The 20,786-nt window shown below is 40.3% G+C and overlaps 1 protein-coding gene across 3 annotated transcripts in view; it reads left to right on the top strand.

The window, feature by feature from the left end:
- VEGFD (vascular endothelial growth factor D) overlaps positions 1-19,316 on the top strand; it is a 66,631-nt gene extending 47,315 nt beyond the window's left edge. For all 3 annotated transcript variants that reach the window (XM_085550414.1, XM_015886614.3, XM_015886603.3), the window contains 6 exons: positions 3,905-4,115; positions 10,390-10,580; positions 12,749-12,897; positions 13,897-13,994; positions 17,070-17,265; positions 18,650-19,316. In XM_085550414.1, the coding sequence (XP_085406540.1) occupies positions 3,905-4,115; positions 10,390-10,580; positions 12,749-12,897; positions 13,897-13,994; positions 17,070-17,265; positions 18,650-18,776 (972 nt within the window). In that variant the 3' untranslated portion in view covers positions 18,777-19,316. The remainder of the gene's footprint in view (positions 1-3,904; positions 4,116-10,389; positions 10,581-12,748; positions 12,898-13,896; positions 13,995-17,069; positions 17,266-18,649) is intronic.
- Positions 19,317-20,786: the final 1,470 nt, after the last annotated feature.

The following is a 20,786-nucleotide window of genomic DNA, read 5'->3' on the forward strand; positions in this document are numbered from 1 at the left end:
AGCTAACTAGCAAGATCTATGACCTAAAAGAAGGGGAGTGAGGGCATGGCAGAGAGAGAAATAGATGTCCCTTTACACCAAAAGGTTGAACAACTCATTGTGAGTTTGGTCTCATTGAACTTGCACCTGACTTATTTCTTAAGGCTACAGGGAAAGACAGTAAAAATAAACAATATCAAAGGACAGTGGGATCTCAACAGTACAAGATGATAAGAGCAGAGTGGCAAAAGTTAGAGGTGGAAAGTAACTGAGGAGGGCAGAGTGGAGGCAGATCGCACCATGACAGGGAGAAGAATCTGGAAGGAAGAGTTGTATTTATCAAAGAAAGCATAAAAAAATGGAATTAGGGGCTCTGAAAAGTTTGAAATAGCATGAAAAGGTGGCTGCAGTCAGGAGACACAGACGAAGTGGCTCTGTTCCTCTTGCTGTTTCTCAGGATCTGGACCTCCCAAAAATGTCAGTGGAGATTTGGCCTTTTTGCATGCTGCCCATTCAAAATCACTGTGAGGAGGGATAAAGTCCTTAATCGTAACACTTGGTGTAGACTTAGAAAACTGTAAAATCTAAGATTTTCTTCCACTTTCATGTTTTAAAACATCTATGTGCAAAGCCACACCCAAAGTGGGTTTTTTGTTAGTTTGTTTGTTTTCATACAGCCAGAGTATGTTTGTCTATAACTAAACAGGGACTGATTTCATACAGTGGTACATGAAAGAAGTGCTCAGATCTGCATGGTATTAACAATCACACCGTATGCCATCTTTCGTATTACCTGAGGCCATAAAATGTTCTGTTTTCCTTTTGATGCCCTTTTCAAAACAGGCTGACCATAAATGTTTGCTTGGGAAATATTTTATGACCACACAGTATTAACTGACACAGTGCCATGACGAGAGAATCTGAGGCTATAGAGCCATGTCCTGCTGCTGTGTATTGCTGCATCTACAGTCAAAGTGTATAAGGATGGAGACATTCAAAACAATGAAAAGTCTGTACATGCTCTAGAATTAGTTTAAAAGATTATGCTAGGTGAATGCATTGTAATGGTCTCGGTGATGTCAAAACAAAAGTGTAAGGCAGTATTTATTGCACCTGTTTTGGCACCTAGGTAGATTGGAACAAAATGAGATGTTTTTCTTCAAACGTTTTATATCCAAGATAGTTTCAGTGGTACTTGTTTGACCAAAGATCTACAACACGGATAACTCTTGTGGTCTGGTGAGCCTTTGCTTGCTGGCCAGTTAAAGCACAATTTCAAATGAATCATGCTTTAAAGTATTTCTATTACTCTGTATAGGCTGAGTGGGAGCTGAGAGCAACTAGGCTGCAGACTCAATAGATGTCCACACTGTAAAAATCTACAATTCCTTAAGATTCAGTGGTCTCTTAAAATCTATCTGTGTCTTCCATTCACCATCATGCCTAGTGTGTCTAGTGCTCTGAGCAAGAGACAACACTTTATCTCAGTACTGCTATTGTTATGGTAAAGGACGTAAGCAAATTCTGTATTGGGTTGCTGTGAAAGTTATAAAATCAGCAGTAAATTCCATTCCCTCCAGTAAGGAAGGGAAGAAGAAGGAGCACACCTATTATGGCATTGTGCTGGGAGGCAACTGAATATACCATTAACCCCAGAGTCTGGGTGCTTGTTAGGAAATACACTTTGGGGTTGAATAGCCTTGGCCATACTGAGCAAGATTTGAGTTGGCAGAGAAATTATAACTCTGTTCCATGGATTCTATGTGAGTTTTGGATGAACACAGTGTAGTTAATTAGGATTAATCTCTAATGACTACCGAGAGAATACTGTATTGCTCACTGTTCTTTCCATTTCCCTTGTGTACTTCTCCAATTTCCAATAACAGAAAAAGGAGGAACAAAACTGCATACATGGGTAGGCTTTGTCCATACCACTGTAATATATCAACATCAGAAGTACTGTTCTGTAATTACCACAGTTTAAAACCTACTAGATATGCATACAGAATAGAATTCTATTAATAAAACTTATCTTTTCCATACAGTAACTATTTAGTAGGCATAAGGTCAGTGAATTTACACACCAGTGAAATTCTGTAGCTTTAGAAATACAAAAATACTTAAAGCAGTACAAATAATTGAGTTGGATAAGCCTGGAAATCTTTCTGTACCATGTAGCATGTGTTTTTTTCTGTTTTCTATGATCTTAGGTTTAAAATTACTAGTAACCATTAATAAAAATATTTGATATTTAACTAAAAGAAATGGAAATGCAAGGTTAAACTACTGACTTCCACAAGGAATGCAGATACATCTTTTCATTTACAGGATGCCATCATCACATTTTACTGGTTCTCTGTAATTTTGTTCAAGTTTAAAAGTTTTAGATGCTGATCCAGACAGAAAAGCTTTTTACTGTAGACAAAGAAATCTTGTAAATGCTTCAATTTTAATACCTTCGCTCTCAGTGCCACACCACATCAGGTCCTATACTCATCTTTTGTATAGTCAGAGACAGTACGTGGATAGGAAAGAATACAAGCTGTAGTTCTTAGAACAAATTACTCAACACATTGACCTCAAGTTGAATTTCAGCCTTCCTAGATCAGCAAAATTCTGGGTATCTTGTTTCTAAAACTGTGTTGCAGTTCAGTTACTGGTGCTAATTGTTCACATTCCTTTTGACTTATTGGCCATAAGTATTGAGGTGGGCTTTCCAGTTTTAATCACATATGAAATGTATGAGAAATCATATACTTACAAAAAACAACCATCTTTGTAATGATACATGGCAGCTTGGTAGAACACAATACACTGTTCCATATAGGCATAAAAGAAGAGCAAAGAATTTATTCCGAGTTAACTGCTTAGGGATTTTTAGGTCAGTGGAAGGTAATTATGCAAAAAATGAACTTGGCCAGAATGTACAAGTTAACATCTGTATCATTGCAAAATAAATGCCACAGATGTTTTAATAATGAATAACAGATGTGATTAGTGCCTAGGTTTTAAATCTCATCTAAAAATCTTCCTCTTGTAGGTAATTCTTCCCCTTACCTTTTCTCCAGCCTTATGCAGAAAACTAACTGGCTACTGGTTGGGACTGCAGGCTGCTGCCTACCTCATCACCAGCTTCTGTCTTTCGGCTTTGCCTTTAAGACATGGTGCATTATTTATGAGAGCTGGCAGAGCAGCCCTTAATTTGCAAGTCAAAAAGTACAGTCAACTGCATGAACAGAGAGCACAACTGAGAGCACCAGCCCAGTGCAATGCAGTCATGCACAATGATAACCTTTTGCTTGGGTTGAAGGCAATAGTTTTCTGCAGACTCAGTGAGTCATTGGAAATAAATACAAACTGTCTTAGTAAAGGCATAAACACAAATGCTGGAAGGCAGCAGTCAAATAATCAAGCACTGCTGTGGAGTGCTGTGCATTGTTTACCTTAAAAAGGTAAAGATTAACGACTTTAAACTAATGGAGTAGGCCTCTGTAAGGAATCTTCTACCATGGGACTAAAGAATGGTCATATACATCAAGAAGGCAGAAAATGAGTGACTGAGGTAACAGTGCTGCACAGCCAAACATGGAGACTGGAACTGAGGCCACCTTGTCTGCCCTGCATGGTAGGGTGGGAAATGAAATAGGTACCTTGCACTTTGCAGTTTGTTGAATGTTGTGTTTGCCCACCAGGTGGACAGGCCCTTCTACTCCGGGCAGCTTCTGGCTCTATCAACTTCTCTTGCAGTGATGTTTCCTGATAGACACCCATTTTGGCACCTGAGGTGACTTCAGGTGCCATCAGAAACCGGTAGCTGTTGTTCCAGCTTTTCTTAGCTGCTCTCAGCAATGTGCTGCCTCTTGCGTAAGAGCATCCAGAAGCTCTGTAAAGGTTCTGGATTTTTGATTTCCTCCTTTCCTTCCAGAGGACATCTCTGTCAGCATTGGAGCGGTCAGAGCAGCAGATCAGGAGAGCATCCAGCCTGGAAGAGCTCCTTCGAATAACTCATGCTGAGGACTGGAAGCTGTGGAAATGCAGGCTAAAACTCAAAAGCCTGGCCAATTTAGACTCCCGCTCTGCATCACATCGCTCCACCAGATTTGCTGCTGCTTTCTATGATATCGATACACTGAAAGGTAAGTGCAGGATTGCATTTGAGTCTAGCTCCAGCTTCAGGACCGCTGTATCTTATGCAGTAATGGGTTAAGTACCAGGGGTTTCCTAGAAGACACCTGCACTGGAAACAGCAGGATATTAATGGAAAATGACATTGTATGAAAAAATGTCAGGCAATGGCCTGAGTACATCTCCCTTTTTATGGCCAAATCAGGCTTATTGTACTGTATATTGTCCAAAGAAGAGTTCTGTTATGTATGGATCAATCAGTCCAAGGACAGACAGGAAATAAACATGCAAAGAGTGGTCTGGACTGATGGGCTGAGGGGCTTGCCAGCAGCACTGTGCCAGATCCAGGAATTTACTTGCAGTCAGAAACAAATGAGCTTTAAACAGGCATTGAAATTCCATTTATAATGAAGTGCACTCTGATCTAAGGCACTGCATCGGTACTAGTGTCTGGGTGGAAACTGGAGGGAGGAGCTATTGTCCTAATACTCTTACTCTGTTTGAGGAAATCTCCCTGGAGATAAGAAGTAGGCTTTGAAACTGCCAGTCAGTACCTAAGTCCAGGGAATCACAATCTTTTCCCTCTCTTGAAGCAAAAATGAATGCTGTTCCCTGTAAGTGAGAGAGAAGAAGGCCGTTATATGATCATTGATGTAAAATAAAGGATCAATTGCTCTGCTTCTGTCAAGGAGGTGGATATCCTACAGCAAAGCTACTCTGTAGCCTGGCCAAGTACTGACAAAGCTATTTTTTCTTTCAGTTTTGAATCTGAAGCTATATGACCATATCACTTTCCTTTGGGGAAATCAGATATTGCTGATTCTGTTCCAACATCACTATTGCAATAACCACAGCTATATTTGCACACCATTAGTGTCACTTTCATATCTATTACTTCTACATTTCAGTTAATTTATGGCAAAGCAAAGGCCTTAATTTGCTTCTCTAAGACATGGGACAGAAATACAGAGATGAATGCCAGTCTGAACATGGCTTTCATATGACAGGCATGGCTTTAAACTTCTAATAGAACATTTGTATTGAAAATAAAATAAAATAAAAATACACACATACACAAAAACAAAACAAAAGAGACCCTGCAACAGAAGAAAACAACATCCAATATACAAAGGAAGAACAGTTAAGAGGGCTTTAACTATTGACACGCTTTTCATTTTAACACCTTTACAAGTCTGTACATAAACATTAGGAACCGATGTTGTCAGAAGTAGTACCAATGGTCAAACACAATTTTTCTCTATTCACTGTTGCTCATTTAGTGAGCATCGGTATTTCTGGAGAAAAAAGAAAAAAATAATAATCCTTTTGTCAATACAGTGAAAAAACAAAGGATGTCGTAATAGGCTTTCTTCAGTGGCAGAATAATATAACTGTTTAGGTAATGTCAGACGCCTGTAGGCGTACAGATATAACTCTTTTATAACAACGTGGCACAGCTGTTAGGTCACTTCCTACTTTCTTTTTAAAGATCTAACTTTAGACACAGAGATGTCAGCCTATTGGGTCATCTTCTCCATTCCTTCATCCAAAGTGGAATTACTCCAGAACAGAAACGTCTTTGTTCTAATATCTTAATACATTCAAGGTACTAAAGCTCCTTACAAAAACAGAAAAAAAGCCCAAGAAAACAAAGCAAAGCCTACAAACTCGTAAACGTATATTTCTTTCCCATGCTCTTTCCAGTCAGTAAGCACTGACCCCCTTTGCCAAGGGCATCTGTTTTGTTTTAGTAAAGTGTTATGATGAGATGTCTGGGTCTAGGCTATTCACTGCTTCACTATTAGACCATCTCCCACAGCATCCCAGACTCCAGCCAGGGTGGAAGAGGTCAAAGCACAAGAAAAACTTCCTTCAGTATGTCTGCAGCAAAAAATAGGTTAGGGAAAATGTGGACCTGCTGCTGAAATGAGGTAGGAGCCCTGGTAATGAAGGACACTGAGAATGCCAGGTTATTGAACACCTTCTTTGTTTTGGTCTTTACTGCTAAGACAGGATTCTTGGGGATCCCAGACCTGGGAGATTAGAGAGAGCCTAGGGAAAGGAAGACTTCCTCTTGGTCAAGGAGGATCTGCTCAGGGGTCATTTAGGCAACCTTGATGGACACGAATTCATGGGCCTCAATGGAATGCACTCATGAGAGCTGAGGGAGCTGACAGAAGTGATTGCCAAGCTGCTCTCTATCATCTTTGAAAGGTCATAGAGAATGGGAGAGAACTGGAGGAAAGCCAGTGTCACTGCAGTATTCAAAAAGGGCAAGGAGGAGGAGCAGGGAAACTACAGAGCTGTCAGATCACTTCTGGCCCTGGAAGGTGATGGAAAAGCTTATTCTGGATGTCATCTCCAAACAAACAGAAAAAGAAATATTATTAGGAGTACTTAACATGTGTTTGTTAAGGGGAAATTAGACAGGTAGTTATGATGTCATGACTGGTTGGGTAGATAAGCAGAGAGCAGTGGATGTTGTCTACCTTAACTTCATCAAGGCTTTTTACACTGCCTCCCAGAACATCGTGTTAGGTAACCTTAGAAAGTGTGTGGGATAGATGAGTGGACAGTCAGGTGGATTGAGAACTGGCAGAGCTCATTGAGTTGTGATCAGCAACAGAGTTTGGTTGGAAGCCTGTAGCTAGCACTGCTCCCCAGGGATTGGTACTAGATAGATTCTTGCTCAAGTCTTCTTCAGTGTCCCAGATGAAGGGCTAGAGTGCACTCTCAATAAATTTGCTGGTTATATGGAGCTGGAAGTAATGGCTGACATATGACATATCAGAAGGCAGTGCTGCCATTCAGTGGGACCTGGACTGGCTGGAGAGTTAGGCAGAGGGGAACCTTATGAAGTTGAACATGGGAAGTGCAGAGCCTTCCACTTGAGGAGGAATAACCACACACATTAGTACAGGTTAGGGGCTGACATGCTAGAAAGCAGCTCTGTAGAGAAGGACCTCGGTGTCCTGTTAGACTACAAAGTGACCAGGAACCAGCAGTGTACTCTCGTGGCCAAGAAAGCAAATGGTATCCTAGAGTGAATTAAAAAGAGCATCACCAGCAGGTTGAGGGAGGTGATCCTCCCCCTCTGCTCTGCCCTACTGAGGCCACTTTTGTAGTTCTGTGTCCAGTTCTGACACAGTCCAAGAAAGAGGAATTCTTGAGAGAGCTCAGCAGGGAGCCACAGAGATGACTGGGGCACCTGAAACATCTTTCATATGAGGAATCCTCAGAGACCCAGGTCTTTTCAGGCTGATGAAGAGAAGGCTGAGGGGAGGATCTTGTCAATGCTTATAAATATATAGAGGGTGGGAGTAAAAAGGATGGAGTTGGACTCTTATCAGTGGTGCTCAGTGACAGAACAAGGGGCAATGGGCACAAACTGAAACATAGGATTTTTCATATGAGCATGAAGAAAAACTTCTTTGCTTTGAGGGTTACAGTACTGAAACAGACTACCCAGGAAGAGGAGATGGACTAGTTGATCTCCAGAGAACTCTTCCAACCTCCATAATTCTGTGGTTCTGTGATTCTCTGAATTCAGGAAATTGTTCCTCCTTTCTAGAGCTTTAGTGATCTCACTGAAAGCTCACCTCACCCCATGCCACCACAGTCTCTCCAAAGTAGCTCAGCTCACCTACAACAGTAGCACTTTCAGACTTCAAGTGCATTTCATTGCACCCAAATTTTGCAGCAGAAAAGATCAGAGTGTTTCATCAAAAGATCATAGTCTTTCACAACAAAATATGACATTCAGTTATTTGATCAGACCTTCCTAAAACATCCCTTCTGTTAAAAAAGTGGTTAATAAAGGGAGGATGTGTACGGATAGAAAGGTCACTGCTTACACTCACTGAAGTGACATCTGAAGCGATTACATGCATGTACTGTAATAAGTTTGGCAAACACTTTATTTTCTATTTTAAGGCTTAGGATTAGAGAGATGTTTTGATTGACTCAGTTACTCCACAAAATTCTATTAGTGATTCTGCTCTTAATTTATGCTGTAGGAAGTAAAATCAGAATCCAGGTCCCAAACTCTTATTTTTTGTACTTTTTGCATGACTGGAAAGTGGCATGAATCAACCCTTGGGAAAGACTTTGCAGGAATAAACAAACTAATTGAAATGTACACGGTCAGATGAAGAAAATAAAAGTAATAGAAGGAAAGTCAGCCAGGAAAGGGAGAAATAAAGGCTCATCTGAAGAAAAGTATAGCATTTTGATTAAAAGTCTTTCAGAGTTTATTTTCTTTCTTTTAGAACTGCTCTGTAAATGCACACACTGCTGGCATAATAGCAGGAAGATGGACAGCAATGGAAATGAAAGCAATTTTCTTGATAGAAGTTGCTCCCTGTCCTTCATAAAGCTGATGAAAAGAGGCAGACAGGAAAAAATTTCCTTGATTTTAAGACAGACTTAAAGCATAAGTTGACTATCAACTTATTCCATAACAGGAATCTGGAAAACAAAAGTGCAAAAAAAAAAAAAAAAAAAAAAAAGCATGGCCACCTCTACAAAGCACTGAGGTGGTATTATGTTAAGATTTGTCTCTCACTGCTTCAGCCAGTGAATGCATTATTCCTTCTCACAGTCATTATTTGATAGATGTGCCTGAAATAAATTACTAGCTGACACCAATTCAGTATTCGAAAGATGCCACAGTGTTTTGAATAGATAAAACAGACTTGAATTTGTATTCCTGTTATTCTAACTTGAATTCCCTGAGGGTACTTAGTGTGAGAGTGTTTGTCTTGGATTTTGCTCATCAGCTCAGAGACAGCGCTGTCTGGCTGTCATCCAGTGGGAGCACTAATACTCTCTGACCAGAGTCTGTTAATCATTTATGTGCTTTTCCAGTCAGGCCTGGGCTCTGCATGCCTACTGAGGGGTAAGGGTGGTGAGATGCTGGGACTGCAACTTGAGATGGTCCTGCAGGATAGGATAAGGAGCTGGGGACTGCTTGTGCTGATGAGTTGGCGCTGGGATCTCATTATCTGCCATAAGGTATCACAAAATCTTAGAATGGCTTAGGCTTGGCAAGGACCTTACAGACCACCCAATTTCAATTTCCAGCCATGGGCAGGGCTGCCACACACATGATCAGGCTGCACAGGGCCCCATCCAAGGCGTCCAGGGATGGGGCATCCATAGATTCTCTGGACAGCCAGTGCCTCAGCACCCTCTGAGGAAAGAATTTCTTCCTAACATTTAACCTTAATCTCCATGTTTGAGTTTAAAACTATTCCCCCTTGTCCTTTCACTATAAGATTGTGTAAAAAGTTTCTCTCCCTCCTGTTTATAAGCACCCTTCAAGTACTGGGAGGCTGCAATGAGTTCTCCCCAGAGCTTTCTCTTTTCCAAGCTAAACAAGCCCAATTCCTTCAGCCTGTCTCCCCAGGAGAGGTGCTCTAGCCTTCTGGACCCTCTCCCCATCTTTCTTGTGCTAGGGGCTCCAAACCTGGACGCAGTACTCCAGAGGGGGCCTTAAAAGGGCAGAGCAAAGAAGAGCAATGACCTCCCTATCCTTGCTGGCCACCTCTCTTATGATGCTGCCCAGGAAGTTGGTCATAGCTGGCTCATTTTCAGATTTTTGTTCACCAGAACCCACAAGTCCTTCTCCACTGGGCTACTCTCAAGCAGTTCTTCACCCATTCTGTACATATATGTGGGATTGCTGCAACTCAGGTGTAGCACCTTGCACCCAATCTTGCTGAGCCTCATTAGGTTCACATGGTCCTGCTTCTCAGGTTTGTCCAGGTCCCTCAGGATGACTTTCTATTGTGTCAACTGCACCACTCAGCTGAAGGTACATTAAACCTTAATTAAAGGGATATAATTTAGCTGGGAAGTATTGGTAATGGTTGGATTAGATGATATACTAGGTCTTTTCCAACCTTGATAATTCTGTGATTCTGTGAAACCCCCCTGCCCAGGTAATTCATAAAGATGTTGAAGAGCACTGGTTCCAAGACTGACCAGCTTTCATCCAGACATATATCCATTGACTAGCAATCAGCCCTACTTAGCCCATAGACATTAAGGGACATTTTGGTCACCCCTACTGAATACTGAAAGCAGATAAATGTAGCAACGTCTTTGCCAGGGCAGCTGGCGTAAGTTACTGGGATAATTTTGTACTCTGCCTCTCTCTGGTCCTTAAATTGATCTAAGTAAGTGTAGATGGCCTGTCAGCACTTTATTTTTATTTATGTAATACCTTACTAAACAGAGGTTTACTTTGCCGCAATCGCTCAATAAAAATGGGGCTCTTTCTAGTCATAGATGAAGAATGGCAGAAGACTCAATGTGTGCCAAGGGAAACCTGTGTAGAAGTTGCCAAAGAGCTGGGTACGACAACCAACAAGTTCTTCAAGCCACCCTGCGTGAATGTGTTCAGATGTGGAGGCTGCTGCAATGAGGAGAGTCTGAGCTGCATGAACACGAGTACAACTTATGTGTCAAAAACGGTAAATGAATCTATTTATCTTCTCTCTTTCTGACCCGGCTCTCAAAAAACGGAGGGGAAAGAGGATGTTTGGTTTCTGAAATCCTGTTGTGAAATATCTGTCTGCACTACCATAACAAACAAGAGAATTAATTTTTTATCCATGTGGAGTGAATGCAGGCATGTGCAATAACATTTCACACTCATGCTGCATTATTGAAAATGTCTGTTTATGCAGAGAGATGGAAAATCAGGTCCTGAGAAAGTGATTGCAGGCTCATGTGACATTAAGGGGTTTAATCCTTATTTAACATATTGTTACTTGGATCTGGGACCCTTGAGAACATTGGCTTGTGAAAATCCAAAGGATTAGGAGAGACTGGGAAGTTTTGTTGTGTGGGGCCATGAGTCTGAGAGCTGTATTTTTAAAACTGACATCAATTCCACAAGCCTAGCTGGTAGTTATGGATTTGCAAGCCTAAAAGATGTTTTCAGCAGAAGAGACCAGATGCTCTCCATATGAATGACTTGGGATCTGAATATCACAAATCACAAGCCACTATGGGAAAGAAAGGCTTAAATCAGTAGCAATAAATGTCTGACTTTTAATGACCACTGCCACAGTGTGAGCATAAAGAGCATCTGGAGAGTATTTTTCAGTAGAGTACCTTTAACATCTATGTACAGAGATATCTTGCTCCAGTGGGTGACTGAGCACAGTTCTAAGCTCTACATTTGAAACTGAAGACCAGGGGACTGGTCTTCCTAGATTTATCTTCATCTTGGGCATCCCTACTTTTAAAACCTTTTGCACTTGGAATAATTTATTAAATTCCAGTTATCAAAAAGGGTATTCTTTAAGTAAGAGCAAAGACTGGGGCAGCTATTTTAAAAAGAAGATTTAAGTCCCCATGGGGAAACATTTGAAGGCAGCTGGCCTGACTGGCTTACATATTGTTTCAGCTTTTGTGGATTGTAATTTCTTTGTGTCTGGTTTCATTGGAATATAGTTAAAACAAATCAGGGCCTATCCTGCATGTGGCAATGTTCATTAATTTCTTTAATTCCGTACCAGAAAGAGAAAGTGTTTACAGGCTGCTGGCCACACACAAAAGACATCTGATCAGCTCAGGGAGCTAGGTTAAAAAGTATTTATTTACTTACTTGGTTTTTAATCAGCAGTTCCTAAGTTTGTTGAAGATCTGTAATTCTGCATTTCTTTAGTGCTCTTCAAAACAACCATTTCCTCCAAAGCTCTCACCTAAATTCCACTTCTGGATACACTACCATCAGTTCAGAATAACTTCTCTAGAATCAACAGAATTACTCCTATATAAGTGAGAGTATTTTTTGTCCTCTTGTTAAAAATCCACTGAAAGATATTCCCAAAGTTAGATGCTGTGATATTTAAGTTTAAAAATCTAACCCATAAGATCTAGGAATATTTCCCAGATGCTGAATGTAGATACAGCTCTGAGCTGGCATGCAGAGAAGTACCCCGTGCCTTACTCTCCACTTGAAGAAAGTTGGCCTGTCAGGGCAGAGGGGTTGAGTATAATTTCAGCACCTCTTACAATTTGCTGCACAAGGAACCAGGGCTTTCATTCTGAGATCACATTAATTTGCATACACTGAAGTTAGGCTTCTTGTTTCTTTAGGTTCTGCAATAAACAAAGTTGTTCCCAGGATAATTCCCTATAGAAACCTAATTAAACTGTCCTTCATTTACTCCTGTTTCTTCCTTCTCTGAGGAGGAGACTTGGATCAAGTTAGGGGTCTAAAGATGCAGTGTTTGAGTACTCTAGGATAGTTAATGTCTCCATAAGTGGTTAAGATTTAGATGATGATACAATTAAGAATAAAGTTACCAATGTCCGTATGTTTTTCATCTTGCCCTAGCAATACACAAGAAGCATTTGAGTGTTCATGTGAAGAATTTGGGACAATGTAGGGTATATAGCACCAGTATGATCATTTTAGCAAGCTTATGGTGGACATAATCCATCCCTCACTTCAAAACACTCAGTGGCCACCTGCTTATTTATACCTGAGGTAACTATCGATACAAAAGAGCAGTGGTGAGGCAAACAGTGGCAAAAGATAGAAAGTTTTAATTTAAGACTTCATGTATGAACTGTAAAATGGAAACTGGAAAATAAATAAATAAATATGGTTATTTCACCCACATAGCTCTTTGAGATCTCAGTTCCTTTGACAAGTGTTCCAGAGCCCGTGCCAATCAAAATTGCCAACCACACTGGCTGTAAGTGTTTGTCAAATACCCAGCGTCACCAGTACACCATCATACGAAGATCTGTCCAGTACCCAGAAGAAGATGGGTAAGTTAATCCATTTACAATTTGCTACCTATTAAGTCTGAAGTAAGAAAATTGCTTTGCTCTGTTTTGATTGTTGTAAAGGTGCCTTCACTTTCTGTTATCCCAAACGTTTTTCCAATTATCTTGATTATCACTCAGGATTATAAAGCTTTGATTGAATCTTTTACATAATACTGAATGGAAACTGGAATCCAAAAAGCAGCAGGCTAGCACAAAAGGATCTGCAATCATTAAGATATGAAAATGCTTGAGAGGGGACTCAAAGTGCAGATGTTATCATCCCACTCCACTGGAGCTACTTGGGTATATGTGCATAGATTTTTCAGCTTGACACAAGCAACTCTGTTCACACATTAACTAGCCATAAAAAGAGTGCTGAGGTCAACATAGAAAATTCCACTCTACTTCATGGCACCCTGGGTCAAAAGCATGGCCTGGCAATTCTTGTCCAAGCCTTGGCTTGCATCTGCCAGGTTCAGTGCTCAGACAAAAGTGATTTCACACTTCACTCCAAAGTATGGTATAGCACAACTGTAATCCTGGTGGGAATTTGCTAAATTAACACACTAGAAACACATCTAAAGCGTTATTTAATGTTAACTCCGTTGTCTCTGTCTAGCCTTATATGTAAGCATATAGATAGATGGCATGAATACTAAGACTGCCCTGGGTGGAGCAGAGCTGGAAACAAACAAACAAACAAATGAAAAAGAAAAGTGGACCTGCAAAACAATAGCCGTTTCCTTCCTATGCGTGTAGTCTGAAATACATGCTCTATCTATGCTCTGTCTACTACTACTGTTAGCTGAGATCCAGCCCCATCATCCAATGTCAAGGTTTTCTGATTGCAGAAATAATGCACACAGATGCCACAACTTCACATAATACAAGTGGCAGAACACCAGTAGGTTCATTCTGCCAAATAACTGTGCTGCTGCTCTTTATATTTACTTTTCTAATTTCCATCTGTTCTGGTTTTTGTTTTTCTTTTCCTTCTAGTTGTCCCTTTACAAACAAACTTTGCCATAATGGATGGGTCTGGGATAGTGACAAATGTGAATGTGTTGCAGATGTACAGCACTCAAACAGACGGGAAGGTAAAATTAAATTAACAGTGGACACTTCTGCTTATTATCTGCAGGATGTTTGTGTTGCATTTAGGCTTTGTTCCGCTTCTTTTTGTGAGAGCTACAGTTTTGACTCCACATACTTAGACAGATCTTGTTTACAGTGTATAAACTCACCTGAAAATAAACACTGGTATGTTTATCCCTATCTCATACTTTTTCCTTGGACGTTTTAATTCACTTCTAGTAGCAAACCTGAATAAGAAACAGGAAGGTACTAAAAACATGCAGTGAAGTAGGCATTCTTGATTTATTTTTTTAAATCTTATATTTGCCTTTAATTGTATAATGGACATTATAAAAAATCATTTAACAGTAGAAAGATTTATCCCTGGAATATATTGTGAGGAAAGTCTTGAATTTTCATTATGGGACATTCTCAAGAACAGATGTATCAGGAATAAGGCGGGTAAAAGCAGTTCCTCCTGTTAGCTTTAGTCATTGAAAAAGGTTATATGACCTTTGAAATTATTTGATTGTATTTTATGACTATATTAAAGTGTTTCGGATGCTTTCAAACTGATATATACTCTTTCAAGTCTGTAGAAGGAAATGGAAGAGGATAAAATTGATGCAAAATAGAAACTTAACATGAGCCAGCAGTGTGCTCTTGCAGCTCGGAAAGCAAGTGGTATCCTGGGTTCCATCAGGAGAGGGGTGGCCAGTAGGGATACGGAGGTGATTGTCCCTCTCTACTCTTCTCTTGTGAGGCCCCATTGGGAATACTGTGTCCAGGTGTGGAGCCCTCAGTACAAAAAAAGACATAGAGCTGTTGGAGAGGGTCCAGAGGAGGGCCACAAAGATGGTCAAGGGGATGGAGCACCTGCCCTATGAGGACAGACTGAGGGAGCTGGGCTTGTTCAGCCTGGAGAAAAGAAGGCTGTGGGGTGACCTCATTGCAGCCTTTCAGAACCTGAAGGGTACATATAATCAGGAGGGGTGTAAACACTTTGAAAGGGATGATAAAAGCAAGACAAGGGGAAATGGTTTTAAGTTGAAAGAGGGAAGATTTAGGTTGGATGTTAGGGGGATTTTTTTTACTAGGAGAGTGGTGAGGTCCTGGAACAGGCTGCCCAGGGAGGTTGTGGATGCCCCATCCCTGGAGTTGTTCAGGGCCAGGTTGGATGGGGCCCTGGGCAACCAGATCTAGTAAACATGGAAGTTTGGTGGCCCTGCCAGGCAGGGGGGTTGGAGCTTCATGATCCTTGAGGTCCCTTCCAACCCAGGCCATTCTGTGATTCTGTGATACAAGTGATCAGTACTTCTTTTCACTCTCTGCTTTTCCTGGAAAACTTTACTGCCAAATAAATTTGCAGGAAATATTCTGTGAGGTGTCTAAAGACACCTACTAGCAGTAAGTTTTAGGAATAAAGTTAAAATTTCCCCACGGCCTTTATAAGATTAAAAACAAACAAACAAACAACACAGGCAAAAAAAAAGAAAAACCCAACACATGATTTGCTTAGGAAATTGTACTGGTGAAAATGAAACAATGACAGCAGTGAAGCAGATGGACCCAGAAGAAAGCTTTTCCTCTCTGGTTTGAACTGCATTCAGCAAACAAAACAATAAACCAAGGCAACCATAAAAGCAAGCTGGCAAGCAAGCTAAAGTCGAATCTAATGATTTCATGAAGTGCTCTGTTGATTAAGATGTCCTAAAGCTTATAGATCAGTTTCATGTTACTTTTTTTTTTTCTTTCTTTTTTTTTTTTTTTTCCCTTCCCCTGTAGGATCTGTTCTCATTCTGAATCAGATTATTTGGCCATCAAGTAAAGTAGTTAAGCTCAAGTTAGGCTTTCCACTCAAGAAAGAATTAGTACACTATATATCAGAGTATGTCCAAAGTACACTGAGTAGCCAGAGTCCTCTTAAGCCTTTTCTAAGGTCAGCTTGGAGATTAGAATCTGTGGCTTGTTAAATTATTGCTTTTGTTGACATAAGCCCAATATTTCCTCAGATAAAATATCATTCTGTGAAGCACAATAGGTTTGGCTGTGGCTGGGACAAAATAACTTAAATGATGTGGCCTTTGATGTTGAAATGAAGCAAGGCTGAAACGCTCATACATGCCAAGCTTTATCACCCCAAGGAAGTGGTTTGTTTTCCAAGAATTTGTGGCAGATTTCTTTCCCTCTTCTTTCTTTTTAATTTTTTGGATATTGGTTTTCCAGCATTAAGCAAATAATAATGAAGGTTTCTTTCAAGTAGTGTGCAGGTCTGTTCTGGTCACTCAGATCAGATCTCAGGTTGCAGAGGTCATGGACACAGGTTACATTCCACATTCCATAGGCTAAATCCAATAGTTAATTGTAAAATTACAGGAAATTATCTTTCTACTGACACATTATAAGCCATGACCTTTAACCAGGGATGTGCTGCCAGCATTTTAATGTGGCTTTCAGAAAATACATTCCCTTTTCTCTAGGATTAACCTCATATTATAGTCCAGATGTGTATTGTGAAGGAAGACAGATGAAGTATTAGACAGCGTGTTTGCTTGGCTCGGGTTTGTTTCTGAAACAAAGTATTTTCTCCTTCCTTTAACTGACAAGTGTACACTTGTAGCTCATTGAAGTACTAGACTGGATTACATCTTATGAGACATAGTATTACTTCTACAAAAGTTTCCGGGGGGTGGGGATAGTGGAGTATGCTGAACAGTGAGTATGCCAGTTTGTGTGCATATGCAGCTTTGTGGGGGGTATATACTAAATCCTGGTAGTTTTCTTTTTGAAATCTGCTGTCTTGTAAGGATTTCTGTGTTCCAAAACCTAACATTGGCACTTCTAATATGCACCCCCAAAATAAAGTATTGTTATGCAGGGTTCAACCCATAAGAAATAATAGTACTAGTGAAAGAATCAGCCCACTCCTACCCTGAAAAAGCTGAAAAGTCCTTATCTGCACTGTAAGTAACAACAGAAGACCAAAATAAATCAGAGAGTACATGAGCGCTTTTGACTGCAGCGAATAACCCATCCTCTTCCAGAGCAGAATTTAACCATGTAAAGCTTATTGCTAAAAGCTGTACTTGCTATTGCAGGGCTCCCTCCTCTTGCTGAGCTGGCTATGTGTGGACAATATATGGAATTTGATGAAGAAAACTGTGAATGCATCTGCCGGCAGAAGTGTCCCACAGAATTCATTCAAAGTAAAGAGAACTGCAGCTGCTATTTGTGTAGGGAGAGCCAGGAAAGCTGTGCTCAGAAACACAAGATATTTCATGCTGAAACCTGCAGGTAAGTGTTCCTTGTCACTCAGTGGCTATACTGCAAGCTCCGAGCCTATGTAGATGCTGGAGGTGCAAGTGCTGAATTAGCTAGGATTGCCATTCAGTATAGAATTGCTGCAATTATGTTTATAATAACAATAATAGATATAGGAGATAGAAGGAGTATAAGGTATTTTTAATTAATATGTTTTCAGAAATATGAACAAGGATGCTATCCAATTACCTGTACTTATTATTTTTCCCCTGATTTTAAGGGAATGACTGCTAAAGCTGCACTACACTTGAAATTACTGTGTTACAAAAGTGATTTACAGTGAGATACTGTATCTTGATTTTCTAGGTAGTCCAAACGCACTCTGTGTTCTTTGTGACAGACCAATGCAGTCTCACAGACTTCTAGGGGCAAAGGTACCACCCCAAATTAACACCCACACAATGTACTCAGTATTTGCTATGTTTGTCCTCAAATGATTTCCAGGAGCTAATGAAATTTTGTACAAACACAAAGCCATTCAATTGATAGCATGGGGAAGCAGGAAAATTGTTCTGGGACTGTTACATTCCATGCATTCCCCCAATCCTTTTGAGTAACTAGTTTTGAGGATTCTTTGTCAAAACATAAATAGAAAATATACTTTGAAAGTACTCTTTTTTCATGCAATAGTTTATTTTTATTCTCATAGAGAATAATTTATATATATATATATACTTATATATATATATTTCTTGTATAGCCCTTGTCACATGTACAGATCCAAGAGCATGCAAGTATGCTGTCTGAAAGCTTATATATAGAAACACAAGAGTTGAGTTTCACTGGTTACTAAAGCAGAACTACAGTTTGTTGAATGGTCACTCACACAATCCATTCTCACAGATCTCTTAGATTCATTCATGTAGAGGAAGCTGTGGAAGGAGTAACACCTTCATCTTTAGATTGAGCTCTGAAAACAAAGGCAGGCATAAAGTAGTTGTCAACAGCTATAAAACAGCTAAAAGAATCAGCAGAGTTGAAACATCATCAAAGACTGTCATTTATGGGTTTTGCAAATGGGAGGATATCAATGCCATCACCTGTTTACATTTAGATTCTAGAGATGACTGTAATCTGTACATAGTAATTCTATGCCAGATTACTATGCCTGTTAGCCCTGGAGAACAAAAGCTGAAGCATCAATGAGCAAAGGCACTTCATAAAACAAAAGGACAGCACTATCCAGCAGCAAAGTCTTTCTCCCTGTATCACAGGGTGTCAGCACTATCCTGAGTGTATTCTGTGTGAGAACACTGCAGTGTTCAATGATGAAAAAGCTGAGGGATGTAACAGTGAAGAATTACCATATTAAAATCCTTACCTTTTTTTCTTTTATTTTTTCTCCTTTATCAAACAGCTGTGAGGACAGATGTCCATCCCAACCCAGAACATGCCCAACTGCAAAGCCAACATGTCCCAGACATTGTCGGTGTCCAAAGGAGAAGAGAAATTCTCATGGGTCTCAAAGCAGAGAAAATCCTTGACCCAGCTTCTCCAGCTCTCCAGAAATCCACTGCTTTGCAAAGTAGCTGTCACTGACTTTCAAACAGTAGTAAAAACAAACATCTTCCACATTAAGAGCAGAAGAATGAATCCAGTTTGCATTTATTTATTAGAGTAATCGTTAACTGCAGGTCAGTCCTCTGGGGCATTGATAATTGTTCTCTAAGAGATAAAAACAACTGATGAAATTCTGTCTGTGTGGAAGAAAGAGCAGAAAGAGCCAGTTCAGTGCCATGCTCTGGAAGATGAAGCTGGTGTATTGGTAACAGTCACAGTCAACAGCCAGCCTCTCAGAAATTGAGACTAGATAATCTTAGCCTCTGAATCCTTAGCTAAATGCAACTCTAGGGTAAAACTTTCTTCAGAAATTCAGTGTGCAGGATTTGGCTTCTAATAGGGTCAGCACTGAGTTATTTGATCTACTGTCCAGCTTTAATTATCATTTTGATTCTATTGTACAACTACTGTCAGATGTGCCATATTTAATTGTATATAAGAAAATAAATACATCAGTTATTCGAGTGCTTTTTTATCTTTTTTCTTTTTCTTTTTTCTTTTTTTCCTCTCTTTGTTATTTTAAAACTCTGCCAAACAAAAAGAAATTAAACAAAAACCAAAAGCCACCTCAAGTACAGCCTTTGTATGTTTGTCCCTCTGGGACTGGCTCCTGCCCAAATGCTGGTAGACACAAGGTCACTAAGTCCAATAACTTCAGTAAAGAAGAATCATTTTTCCCACGTCTGCCTGACAGGCATGTGTGATTTATTTATTTGTTCCTGTTGTAGCGTGTTAATCTCCCTAAGGGGACAGCAGCCACACTGGTACTAACTGTTCAGCAATCTTCTGAAGGAAAAGATGTGGGTTTTTTTTCCTCTTAGCTCACCATGGTATGAAAATATGTCCTTCGCACTGAAATTCTTTTTACCAGCGTGAGGCCTGAATAGCAGTGTTTTAACTAAATCAAGTATAAGGACAGTACTATTTTCTGGACCACTGAAATCTGGTTTGAGACGAAATATTGTAAGCAGCAATCCTGAACTGCAAGTGCTGGTCTTGATGACAGAATCATTTTTTTCCCCTTTGCTGAATTCTCCAATTCTTTAGTGCAGTTTGAACAGAGGGAAGACAGGAAATGAAACAACTGCAACAGGGACTGAAATGTTGACACGGCATGACATGGCTTTTGATGTCTTAATTTATAGGGAAAAATAGATTTATTTAAAATAAAATTAGAGCTCAGCCATGTAAGGAGTACTGAACTGTTTGAGAAAGCACTACAATGTAATATACCTTCTCTCTGAGTAAGGCGGTTAAAGTCACTGGGTGACTGCTTCAAGCGCCCTTCAATTCATCTTGTGATCTAGGTCTGTATAAATACACTGGCAGCCTGGTTTTGTCAACCGTGCTGGGAAGCGGCTTGGGATCCTCTCACCAAACAATGTGGTCTGATGTGCGACTGCATGAGGTGAAGCCCTGCAGCAGGGTCACCTCCTTGTCTGCAGTAGAGAGCAGATTCCTCCACAGTTTAGGCCATGTGCGATTGATCCACACTGTGCATAAACAAGGAGAATGGGAGCCCAGTAAAAATCAAGGTGAGCCAGCTGGGCTGTAGAAGCTCAACCTTACATTTCCCTTTCTCTTCTAAGCGAAGCCTCCAAGCTTTGCAAAGGTATTTAGAAGGAGCAAACCACCCCATCACTTTTCATCTCACTCATAGTTGAGGTTACTGACCCTGTGGTTGGTTGCAGTGTTAGCACATTCCTGGAAAAGACAAAGAGTGACAGAGGCATGACGCTTTGCAAGCCCAAGCACCTCATGCTCAGCCAGACACAGACATTTAACTGATTGCACCAGTGGCACATGGAGCAACAATGATCCTTTGTCCAAAACTATATATCAAGCTGAATTCTTAAGCTTCAATAAAGCTAACACATATTCCTCTACTACAGCCCCATTGCCCATGGGCAGTAGTTTATAGTGTCATTTAACAA

Source organism: Coturnix japonica, chromosome 1, assembly GCF_054131305.1.
Source record: "Coturnix japonica strain WE chromosome 1, WE-NBRP24, whole genome shotgun sequence".
In the NCBI taxonomy this organism is placed as follows: domain Eukaryota; kingdom Metazoa; phylum Chordata; class Aves; order Galliformes; family Phasianidae; genus Coturnix; species Coturnix japonica.